This window comes from Anser brachyrhynchus (assembly GCF_964034855.1).
Source record: "Anser brachyrhynchus genome assembly, chromosome: 8".
Taxonomy (NCBI): domain Eukaryota; kingdom Metazoa; phylum Chordata; class Aves; order Anseriformes; family Anatidae; genus Anser; species Anser brachyrhynchus.
Window position 1 is genome coordinate 19,292,297 of NC_137702.1, and position 12,103 is coordinate 19,304,399.

Sequence of the window (12,103 nt, forward strand, 5' to 3'; positions counted from 1 at the left end):
ATTCAGAATTAAATTGTAAAATAACTAAATTGAAATTAAATTGAAATTAAATGAATTTTAATTGAAATTAACTACAATTATTTTTTTACTTTATGTGCTTGCACATAATTAGTGGTTTTATATTTAAATTCTGTTTCATTAAAAAAAAAAAAATCTTTACATAAATGGCATGAATTCAGATTTCACATAAAGAGGTGTTACCTCTGTTGCATCAATTGTTGCATCAATTTCCTTCATTTTATCCTATATTTACTTAGAAAGACTTCTGAAAGCCAAGCCATTTGTAGTATTCACTGCTTGCAAGATGCAGCAGAGATTTCTTGGGAGTCCCAAGTTATGCCATCTTAGAAGCTTTTTTTTTTAATGTTTAAAATATCAAAGAACTTAATTCTGATCCACAAGTATGCACCACAGTTAATTCATTTCATTAATAGATAATTACATTTATTTTCCCCTTCTGCTTTTTAAACTAGATTCAAAAACTGCCATGTATATGTAAAAGAATGTGTTATTTAAAACTGAAAAATCTTGCACTGAAAGGTTATTATTTGTACCTAAGGAAAAAAAAATCCACTTATTAAACAATTGTATTGTTAGAGAATTTTCTTGATTGAACTTGAATCTTGTCAGCATGGATGATATTTAGGTAAGTAGTTCAAAATAGATAATTCTATATTAATACTAAAATGTGTGTACATGGGGGAAGGGACAATATATACATATGGTTTACTATTTCTTCTTTCCAGAACCATACAAAATACATAGGCAAAGCAAAGGATTATGGAGACTTCTGAACAGCTCTTTTTCTGGAAATGGTTGTCTCTTGTAGGTGAGTAATATCAGTTTCAAAGGCAGGCTCTCACCTGTCTGCTATTGAGCTAATGCAACCTTTCATTACTGTGCATCTCACAACACTAACCTCCTGACCATCCTAAAACCCTCAATATTACCACTCTGGGAGCCTGTATGTCATGTTAAGCAACTTGAAAAGGGCATGCCTTTTCAAGTCTCAGAAGTGTAGCAAGTAAAGCATCACTACAGTTGTCACATCAGCTCAGCATGAACATTTAGATTCATATCCTAAGAATACAATATTCCATAGTTTTGACTTTTCCGTGGTTTTTGTTAAAACCATAAGTCACTATCTTTTATTTACCTACAACCTGTGTTCAACACACAAAAGTATATCAAGGTTACTACTTTTGTGTAAGAAGAAAGAATCCCACAGCATTTCTTTTTAATAACTGTTCAGCTACAAAATTTTATTGGTATCCTTCTATGTTCCCTCTAGAGGATGTAATGCACAAAAGCATTGCCACGGAACATATAAAATTACAAATGAAATTTATTGTAAAAAGTAGAATGTCTTCTAGACTGGTGTCAGTATTTATTTCATTCATAAACCAAAACTGCAGGTATAATATATTCATTGTCAGCAAGTTCATGTGTGTAAATTGCCATCCAACAGTATTGACTGATATAAGACAGATATTGAAAAGACAATTTAAATTTACTCTTCCAAACATAAACTGTTCCACAAAAGCACTGTAAAAACTCCTTCAAGGTTTTGTGTTGTGCTTCACATTTATGGTTAACTACATAATTTGGTTGTGTCATAATCCACTGTGTTTGGCAATTTGGCATTAAATGCCTGCAAAGCAGATTGAATCCTCACCACTTCACTGGTAGACAGTTTGAGTCTATGACGGAGCAAGCAAGAGAAGAGGTCTAGACGACGTTGACCAGGTGGAGAGAGTTTATTTACACGATCACGTATCTCTAACAGCTGCAAAAGTGCTGAGTCCTGTGATCCCTGAGTATAGGGGTAGTCCAGCTGCAAAATCAAGTCTCGAATTGCTTCTGGGTCAAAGTGCATGCTGTAGCCAAACACTTGGATGTTATTGATTTTCATGTAGCCCAGATTTCTTGAGGGATCAATAAATTCCAGGGGCTCATAGTAGATGCTCTCATTGCCATTTGGACCATTTGACTTTATTCGACTCCTCAGATAGATGTGCACTGTTTCAAAAAATGTCTTCCACTTGTTGCCCAGAGTCAGTGTCCAGTTATAACACTGAAGGGGTAAGTCCAGCTTAGTCCGCTCCCAGTCTGGGAAATTATTTTCATTCACAGGCATAAACCAGCTCTCAGAGTGGCTGCCGCCAAAAGGGTTGATGTAAACAGCAAGAACAGGCTCTAAGGTGCTGTTTTTAGTTAGGCAGATTTGAAGAGAGAGGCCCAGTATCATATGAACCAGGCTAGACTTGTACTTGTTACTCTTAAGGGTAAGGAGCATCCGCTTGCGCCAGGAAGGGTCAAACCAGCTGTTGAGGCGCATGTCGTTGCTGATGAAAATTGCATGGACCTCAATTCTCCGATCTGTCTTCTGCAGTAAATACTTCATTTCCAAGTCCTGAAGATCAGTCTCAAACCCAATGTAGTGTTCTGTTGATTCTGCCACTTCAGGCTTGCAAATCCCTTGGCTTAGCATGTATCCAGCATTGCAGCTCCCACAGCGGGTGCGGTTGTCAGGGGCACAGCTCAAACATGCAGAACCATCTCCAATCGTGCAGGGAAGGAACCCATGGCAGGCAACTTGATCATTAGGGCAGGTACATGTGTGAGTCTCTTCAGAAAAGCTCCCCAGCAGGCCATTTTCATTGCAGTAGAGAAAGGACTGGATGCGGTTGAGCCAATAGTTGGAAGATCTGCAACATTAAAATAATATATTTTAGCTCAAAGTGAGACACAAACACAATAAATACAACCTTGTAATTTTTTTATCAGGAAAAAAAAAAAAGATAAAGCTTTTTTTAGCAGCAGATTAAGGCACTATAAACATAACTAAAGTCAGATGACAGCATCTGCTCTCAGATAAATACATGTCTAAATCACCTTTTAACAATGATAGAGAACTTTCCTTATAAGATCACACAACAGGAACATTTGGTTCGCTTATTTTTTTTCTATCTCTGTCAAGAAAGCCTATCAAAGAGCTGTTTTTCTGTAATTGTCTTCAGATTAACATCTTGAAATCCTATACAGTTGAGATTTTTTTCCTCGTACTATTTGCTCAGGGACATGCTTTGTATGTATCTAAGTGTGTATGACTTTGTACCATCTCTGTTTTGTTTTGAAGATTTTTCTAAGCTTGCACACTTTCTTGTTACTAGCTGTAACCATCCTGATTTATAAATAATGAGTCACAGAATGACCAAAATTCTTACCTGGAATAGCAAATAGGACCTCGCACCCCACTAAAACAGATTCAGTCTTAATTCTCTGAATGAATCCCGACACAACACTATCCCTATGGGAAGCCACAGATGACCATGCTGTGTTTAGTTTTCATGTTCTGAGATGAAATTGAACTATCACTGATGTTTTTCTTGTCATTTCATTTCAGTTCCACTAGAAACAACAGTTAATGTGCTAAATTACACTGTGAAAACAGATACTGAAATTAATAATTTAGCCTGATAAGGTACGGTTGCTAGCAGAAAGAAAATGTGAACATAGTTATATGGAGATAGTCAAGAGAAAAATTATCTCCTTTCCCTATCTGTATTTTTAAGTCCTTCTTAGTAATCCTACAAGTGCACAGCTTAAAGGACCTGTTTTGTCTGCTGCAGAGTCAGTTTTATTGTTGCCACATGAATGATGATGGTTGTACAGTTCTTCTGTTTCAATTGCACTGTTTCAGTGCAAGAGCCTCATTTACTGACTTACTTTTTCTGTCATATCTGAATTTGTCTCAAGCATGGGATAGTTCAAAAATCTTAATGATTTTTTTTCCCAACTCTAGTATAAATTCTAAAAGTAAAACATACGGCATCTCAAAATCTGATTTTTTGGAAACATGAAAATAAAACCCAGTAATATTACATCATTTTATACTCTGGTGACTCTCTGTTTTTGATGTTGTGGTTTTGTTTTGTTTGGGGAGTTTTGATCGTTTTTTTCACCTCTTTTCTGTTTCTTTTTTATATATTATCTATCAGTATTTTATGGAAGTATAAGTATGTATAATAACATCTGTGACATGAATGCCTAAACAACTTGCTTCTCTATACTTAGATGAAAGTCAACATTAAGGAAAAATATGTTTGGAAAGTTTATATCTTCCTTTCCTGAATAAAACTAGAACATCCATTCTACAAATAAATCCACCGTCACAATATAAATGTTACTCCAAAATTGAGTAGAACATTAAAGCTATAGCTTTCCCAGGTAGAATGGGAAGTTCCTGTGTACTTGTTTTGACAGTAATCTGTACCTACTGAGCTTGCCCTGGCATAACTACATGTTGCGTAGTTTGTTGTATCTCAGGATACATTTCCATGATATATTCTGGTCAAATGAAAGCTCACTGTGCCTGAGCTCCAAAGCTAAACAAAGGCAGGTGACTACATTGGTTTCTCAGCAGAGATTAGCAGCTTGGATTTTGCATTGTGCTAGTTTGGACAAGACATTTCTATATGGCTTGGAGGTTAAACAAAGACCATTTCTACTGGCCCAGAGCCCAGGCAGAGGTATCTTTCAACTACACTCCAGCTACGAATTTTGGAGCTTGACTTCAGATACTTTTAAGCTAGATTTCTGAATAGTACTTTACTGAGGTATACTGGGTGTCAGTGGCAAGGTTTTGGCAGTGGAGAAGGGGGAGTGAGGGCAGCCTCTGTGGGAAGAGATCAGGGGCTGCCTTGGGCCAGACGCAGTTCCAGCCAGCTTCACAACAGCCCCACTGTAGCCACAGCTGAGTCTGTCAGTGAAGATGCTAGCACCTCTGAGAAAACACATTTAAGAAAGGGCAAAACAATTCCTACCAGACTGAGGTAGAAAAGTGTGATAAAGGAGGGGGAGGAGGTGCTGAAGGTGCTGGAGTAGATTCCCCTCCAACCTGTGCAGAAGACCCCATGACAGAGCGGGTCTACCCTAAAGAGCTGCAGCCTGTGGGAAGGACCTACGCTGGAGCAGGAGCAAAGTGTGAGCGGAAGGAGTGGCAGAGAGGAGCTGTGATGGACTGATCGTAGCCCCTTGCTCACCATCCTCCAACACTGCCCGGGGCAGGAGGAGGTAGAGGAGTTGGGAGTGAAGGAGTGGAGTAGAGCCAGGGAAAATGGGGGTGGGGGGAGATGTGTGTTTTAATTTTTGTTGTTGTTTTTTCCTACTATTTAAGTCTCTTTCGCTTGGCAGTAAATTACATTAATTTTCCCCAAGTTGGGTCTGTGACTGTAACGGGTAAGTGATCTCCCTCTTCTCATGAGCTTTTTCATTTGATTTTTCTGCTGCCTCCTGTTGAAGAGGGGGAGTGAGAGAGCAGCTTGGTGGGCATCTTGCACCCAGCCAAGATCAAGCCACCACATGCAGAAAGGGAGATAATTTGCAGCTTTAAGATGATCTTTAAGATTTAAGCTGTTATGTTTCATCTACCCTTTCTTCCTCTTAGATGTAGTGTATAGGAGTACAGTTTATTATATTATATTGCTACTTACTATTCTGCTTATTATTTGTCATTGAAATAGTTCAAAGAATGTTCTGTGTGGTAGTTTTCAGTATAAACAGCAAATATCACTGCTAGTGTTCTGCAGAAAAGAGAAAAGAAAAAAGAAAAAAAAAAACAGGAAGAATATGAGGCTTCCACACTACTTAGTCAGATACTGTCTACTCTTATACAGGTATTAATTGACTCTGGAAAAAATGTTCTGTATCAAAAGTGTATACTAAAAAGTGTATATAATACATGTGTGTGAAAAGTTTTGGGATGTGCTTGTCCACAGTTTGCTAGGAAACTAAGTAACTAGGAGGCAGTGAGTAAAGATGTCCAGTTTGTCTTATCCTGGCTGCTCAGCCCCCATTTTTATATACAGGACTTTGGGGGGGGGGGGGGGCAATAAAGGAGGATATCTCCTCCTGTGGATACATCTGGGAATGTTAGATTGGACAAGTATCTGGAATGCAGGGTGAGCCAGACAGAAAGAGAAAGAGAGTCTGCAGAATTATTGCAGATTGACAAAGAAGGGAGTTCAGAGAGCAGGGAACAAATTCTCTTGGTGCACAGAGGTGATGGAAGGAGAGAGACCTAATGAGAAACATGACACTGTTGGAAGAGGAGGATTTTCAATTGCTGGATTAAGGTTATTTAAATTAATAAAATTAATTGACAGGTGAAAGTAGTAGGTAGTTGGGTAGTTTACATCTGACTTGGGTAGTTTACATCTCCAGCCACACAGTCTTTAGAATTTTTTTTTCCTTAGTAATGATATAATCTACTGTTTCTGTTATTATGACAAGCAAAATCCTTAATGACACTTCTTTGTTCTTTTTATTTTTAAAAAGCCTACCTACATTTTCAAAAGAAATGTAGCCAGCAGGGTGAGGGAGGGGATTCTCCCCCTCTACTCTGCCATGTAGTGGGTTTACATAGCAAGGTTTTGGTAGCAGGGGGCCATTGGGGTGGCTTCTGTGAGACGAATCAAGAAGCTGCCTCATGTTAGAAAAGGGGCCTGCTACTGGCCAGAGTCAAGCCAATAAGCAATGTTGTTTGCACCTCTGTGAGAGCAGATTTAAGAATGGGAAAAAGAAAAAGAAAAAAGAAAAAAGAAAACAAAAAAAAAAGAGGAAAAAAAAAGAAAAAAGAAAAAAAATACCTGCTGCAGAACAGCAGCTGGGAGAGAGAAGAGTGAGAAACAGCCTTGCAGACACCAAGGTCAGCAAAGAGGTGGAAGAGGGTGGATGGGGGCATGAAGGTGTTTTTGGTTTCTTTCCTATGTTTCTCACTTCTCTAGCTTGTTAGTAATAGGCAATAAATTTTACTCTCTCCCTACTCTGAGTCTGTTTTGCCTGTGACGTCAGCTGTTAAGTGATCTCCCCATCCTTATCTCAAACCTTGAGCCCTTTGCATCATATTTTCTCTCCCTTTCCCTTTGAGGAGTGGGAGTGAGAGAGCAGCTGTGGTGGAGCTTGGCTGCCTACCCGAGTAAAACTACCACATGTCTTCATGAGGCCCCACCTGGAATACTGCATCCAACTTTGGGGCCCTAGCACAAGAGAGACATGGACCTATCAGAGAAGATCCAAAAGAGGGCCACAAAAATTTTCAGAGCACTGGAGAACCTCTCCTATGAAGAAAGGCTGAGAGAGCTGGGATTGTTGAGCCTGGAGGAGAGAAGACTCCAGGGAGACCTTATGGCAGCCTTTCAATACTGAAATGGGGCTTATAAGAAAGATGGAGAGAGAGTTTTTACAAGGGCATGTAGTGATAGGACAAGAGGCCATGGTTTTATGCTGAAAGAGGGTAGGTTTAGATTAGTTGTAAGAAAGAAATTCTTCACTCAGGGTGGTGAGGCACTGGAACAGACTGCCCAGAGAAGCTGTGGATGCCCCGTCCCTGGGAGTGTTTAAGGACAGGTTGTATGGGCCTTTGGGCAACCTGGTCTGGTGGGAGTTGTCCCTACCAATGGCAGTTGGGTTGGGGACTAGAAGATCTTTAAGGTACCTTCCAACCAAACCATTCTATGATTCTATATATATATATATGTTATTATTATATTTTCCTATGAATAGAGATTTTTAAGTACTCTACCTTCTACAGCTTTGAGATTTAAGGTGCTGCCTTTCTTCAGTGCCTATAGCCAACAGACGTAGATTGAGTCTCTAATACTTAAGGACAAAAAGAGTTTGTCTTCCTGAGTAATATATAAACCCCTGGTATTTCCTGTCCAAATAGAAAATTTTGCTGCCTCTCTAAGCTCATTATACAAGTCCAATCTATGCTAACACCAGAATTTGAGGACCATTGAGCTGTTGAATATCCTCCACAAGGACCTCAGCCACAGGTTGACTGAAAATTTTACACAAATGACTGACTACAAGTCAGTAATTACATCTATATTATGCCAGATAGTTCTGAAAACATAATTAAAATAAACAACTCTTCAAGGAAAATCAAAAGACATCTACTAGATATCTTTCCGGATTTTAATGGGATCCATTTTTCTCGCTCAGACCTTGCCATGGCCTCCAGACAACAGTATAGTGTGGGAATATTTTTTTGAAGCTTGGTGCATCTAGCTTGAGACAAACAAAATCTCACATTCTTCTAGATTATTATTTTATTCACCTAAGAGTCAACTAGTATCAGTTATTACTTGATGTCATTCATTAGATTTCCCTTTTCTAGTACATGAGATCTAATTATTCTTTATTTTTCTAAGTTAGGTGACTGAGCTTGTTCTTGGTTGTCTAGATACTCTGTGAAATCTTGAGCGTACCACTTCTAATTCACCTGGGTCAGGGCAGTCCCAGATAGGAGTACAGACTGGGAAAACTCATTGAAAGCAGCCCTGCAGAGAAGGATTTGGGGGATTTGGTGGACAAAAAGCTTGACGTGAGCCAACAGTGAACGATTGCAGCCCAGAAGGCCAAATGCATCCTGGGCTGCATCAACAGAGGAGTGGCCAGCACTGGAGGGAGGGGATTGTCCCCCTCTGCTCTGCTCTTGTGAGGCCCCACTTGGAGTATTGCATCCAGGTCTGAAGCCCCCAGAACAAGAAGGACATGGATCTGTTAGAACAGGTCCAGAGAAGGGCCACAAAGATGATCAAGGGGCTGGAGCACCTATCCTATGAAGAAAGGCTGAAAGAGTTGGGGATGTTCAGCCTGAAGAAGAGAAGGCTCCAGGGAGACCTTGTTGCAGCTTTTCAATACTTCAGGGGGCTTATAAAAAAGATGGAGAGCAAATTTTTGTTTGTTTATTTTTTGTGGGGTTTTTTTGTTTGTCTGTTTGTTTTTTTTTTTGCTTGGGCAGATGATAGGACAAAGGGGAATGGTTTAAAACTAAGAAAGGGGAGATTTAGATTAGAGATTAGGAGGAAATTCTTCACTCAGAAGATGGTGAAGAACTGGAACAGGTTGCCCAGAGAAGCTGTGGATGTCCCATCCCTGGAGGTGTTCAAGACTAGATTGGACGAAGCCCTGGGCAACCTGATCTAATGTGTGGCATCCCTGCCTGTGGCAGGGAGTTGGAACTCAATGATTTTTAAGGTGCCTTCCAACACAAGCCATTTTCTGATTCTATGATTCTATGACTAAATTCTCAGTACATCCCTTCATTCATCACGACATCATTCTGTATACATTGCATGTGTCCTTTTACCTTTAATCGGTTCTATTTAATCAGTTATATTCTCCTTGTGTTAATGGGTGACTAGTGACAAAGCGGCTACTTATCTTGAGCAGTTGCTACTTACTTATTAATTAATTAAGAAATAAATGAAGACAATAAGTATCTGGGGGAAAGTTGAAAGGGCTCTCTAATTATCCTTTCAATAAGATTATAAGCAATATTATTTCATCTGGAAAATTACATTCACTAGCCTAATGTGTTTGTTTTTGCAGACCTTGAGCTGCAGAACTTTTGTGTTCCAAACCTAGTGAAAAAGAAAAAAAATCTTATTTACTTCAATGAGCTTTGAAACAAAATGTGTTGCTTGAAATATCTGTGCTTTCAAGATCATATAATGTTATGCGATAAGCTATTATCAAAAGCTATTTTAATGAATAGTATACTTGACATCATAATCTTACTTTTGAATTAAAGTAATATTTAATTTAGATAAAATTAATTATAGTATAAGACACCTTTTATCAAATTATACAATGCTCCCCCAAAATTCCTCTGAATTTTTCGGTAACTTTTTTGTTGATTAATATAGAGTCATGCAAATTAACCTTTCAAAAACTAACAAAAAGTTACAAAAGAAGTGCATAGTCCAGGCTGGAATTTCTATGTAAACATAAATATCATTGATTTTCCTGTTAGCTGAATACCTGTTGTCTTACTAGGAAATAGACCATCAACCCTCTGCTTACACAGAGTAGGGCACTGAGCCAGATAACTCATACAAAACACATACAACTATAAACCACATACATGTACCCTTTAGTTAAAACCCATCAACTGCCCTTCCACTTTGCAAAGAATTTCTAGTCACCTGAACCACATATCTCTTTTGTGGACAAACATTTATATCCAACCCTATTTAATTAATATATTTAGTTGTGTGTGACAGTATTCCAGAAACCTTTCACAAGTCTTAAAATTTAGTGGGAAATAGATTTCTAATTATTTCTAGTTTAATAACAGGTCCAGCCAACTGAAGGATTAAATTCTACCTTCTCACATTTAACCCTTTTCCTACTATATCAGAAGAAAATCAGGCTGTTGCTGGATAACCAGTATCTTTTGTGGGTGAACCTTCTGTTGCACAGGATGAACTAAGCAGTTGGCTACCATGCTTTCAGCTAGAATATTTACAGAGCAAACAAAGCCTGCCATATAATCCCACATTTACACAAGCATGGCAAAAAATAGCAATCTTAAGTGTTTTTGTAGATGAAATAATTCTGTGAGAGATGCGCTGCATTACCTCTTTATGAAGTGCTTTCTAATTTTTAATTTTAATATGTCTTTAAAATATATATATATGGCTATGCAATAACTTTACATTTAAAAAATAATAATAATAATTTATTTGAACAATAGCAGTTGCAAGTTGAAATCCAAAACTTATGCTTACTATTGTTCAATACACTGTAATATTAAACATAAGAACAAAGCAGTATGGTCACCTTATATAATATCTATGGCAAGTACTTAATCATGATATGCCACTTTTACCTCCCTCTCTGCCTCACTAAGTGCTTAACATCTGTTGTACATCAGATGGTTCAGTAGCAGATGATGAGTACTCAGTGAGGCAGATGCTAAGTAAAAAAATGAAGACAATTTAACTGGAAGTGTATAGGCAGTAAAATACCCATTACCTATTTTTCCCTCCTTTGGAGGTTGAGTCCAGTATAAATCTGTAAGACAGGAACATCAACAGCAAATGCACTTACAAGCCTCTTTAAAACATCCTACACTTGATCTTGTGGGATCACCTCTTGGGAAGGACAAATAAGAATCCAAGTACTTAGTTCCTCTGCTGTGATTCTTAACAGGAACATTAATTTTTACTAAATTTGATAATGGTCTTTATGTGAATGCACTTTTCTTCTGGGAATCACCATAAAACTACTATCCTGACAGTCATCGGAAGGCCAGTGAATGATTGATTAGAAGACTGAATGTGTTTAGTTTGTTCAGCCTTACAAAATTAAAGTAGTACTATAAACACTGCTCCAATAAACACGCCTGAAATTATTTGACTATGGCTGATGTTACAGGTATGTCAGTGATACTCTCAATGACAGCTTCAAATCCTACTCTAAATGATGATAAATAGGAGCAATGCAGCTGTTCTGAGTTCACACCTTATAATTTCACAGCTGGCTCTGCCTGAGCCAGATGTTTTAAAGCTCTTCTAAAGATCTGCACTAGCTACATGGCCTATAGTGAAACTGAGGTTTTAACAAACTGCATACTCATCCCACAGCATATTGTGAGGTAGAGAAGGAGCATGATACTTTTCTGAATGTATATAAATGAAAAAAGAGCTTCTAGTTAGAAATTTGCTAAAATCCCATGCTAGTGTTCACAGAAAGCATATTAATTATGTGTGAAAATTATATAGAAATATCATTACCATATGCTAAAATTGCTTCCAGAAAGAGGATGTGGGAACTAAAAGGTAGTTTGGTTTGAGACCTGTGTATGATACCTATGCTACAGGAAAGGGACTGGAAGAACAAGGAGGCTGATTCTGTTGCTAGGATTAATAACAACCTATACTGAATCTACATTGACTTATTGAAGTCAAATACTGTCTTCTCCCTTCTTAATCACATCTAAGAATAATCTTTGCAGAACCCCCAGTTCTTGTGTCACCGTTCTGCAGCTCTTGCCACAGCAATGAGTGGTACTCTATATTTTAAAACTAATAATGCACGTTTAATTTAAATTCCAGATTGTCTTAATTATAAAAAAGCAGAATTAAACCCCTGTACTAAAAGACATAGAGGAAGAAAAAAAAGAGAAAAAAAAAAACCCTGCCAAGAGTTACTTGATATTTCATACTAAAAGTATTTTGACATTGAAAAGATATTTGTCATTATTCAGATTTAGTTCATTGAGATAAGTCCGACATGGGGCAGCTGCTAG

General features: G+C 38.0%; 1 protein-coding gene across 3 annotated transcripts in view; it reads right to left on the reverse strand.

The window, feature by feature from the left end:
• Positions 1–1,230: 1,230 nt before the first annotated feature.
• The window catches only part of BRINP3 (BMP/retinoic acid inducible neural specific 3), a 245,326-nt gene continuing 234,453 nt past the window's right edge, over positions 1,231–12,103 (reverse strand). For all 3 annotated transcript variants that reach the window (XM_080602066.1, XM_080602067.1, XM_080602068.1), the window contains exon 8: positions 1,231–2,708. In XM_080602066.1, the coding sequence (XP_080458192.1) occupies positions 1,592–2,708 (1,117 nt within the window). In that variant the 3' untranslated portion in view covers positions 1,231–1,591. The remainder of the gene's footprint in view (positions 2,709–12,103) is intronic.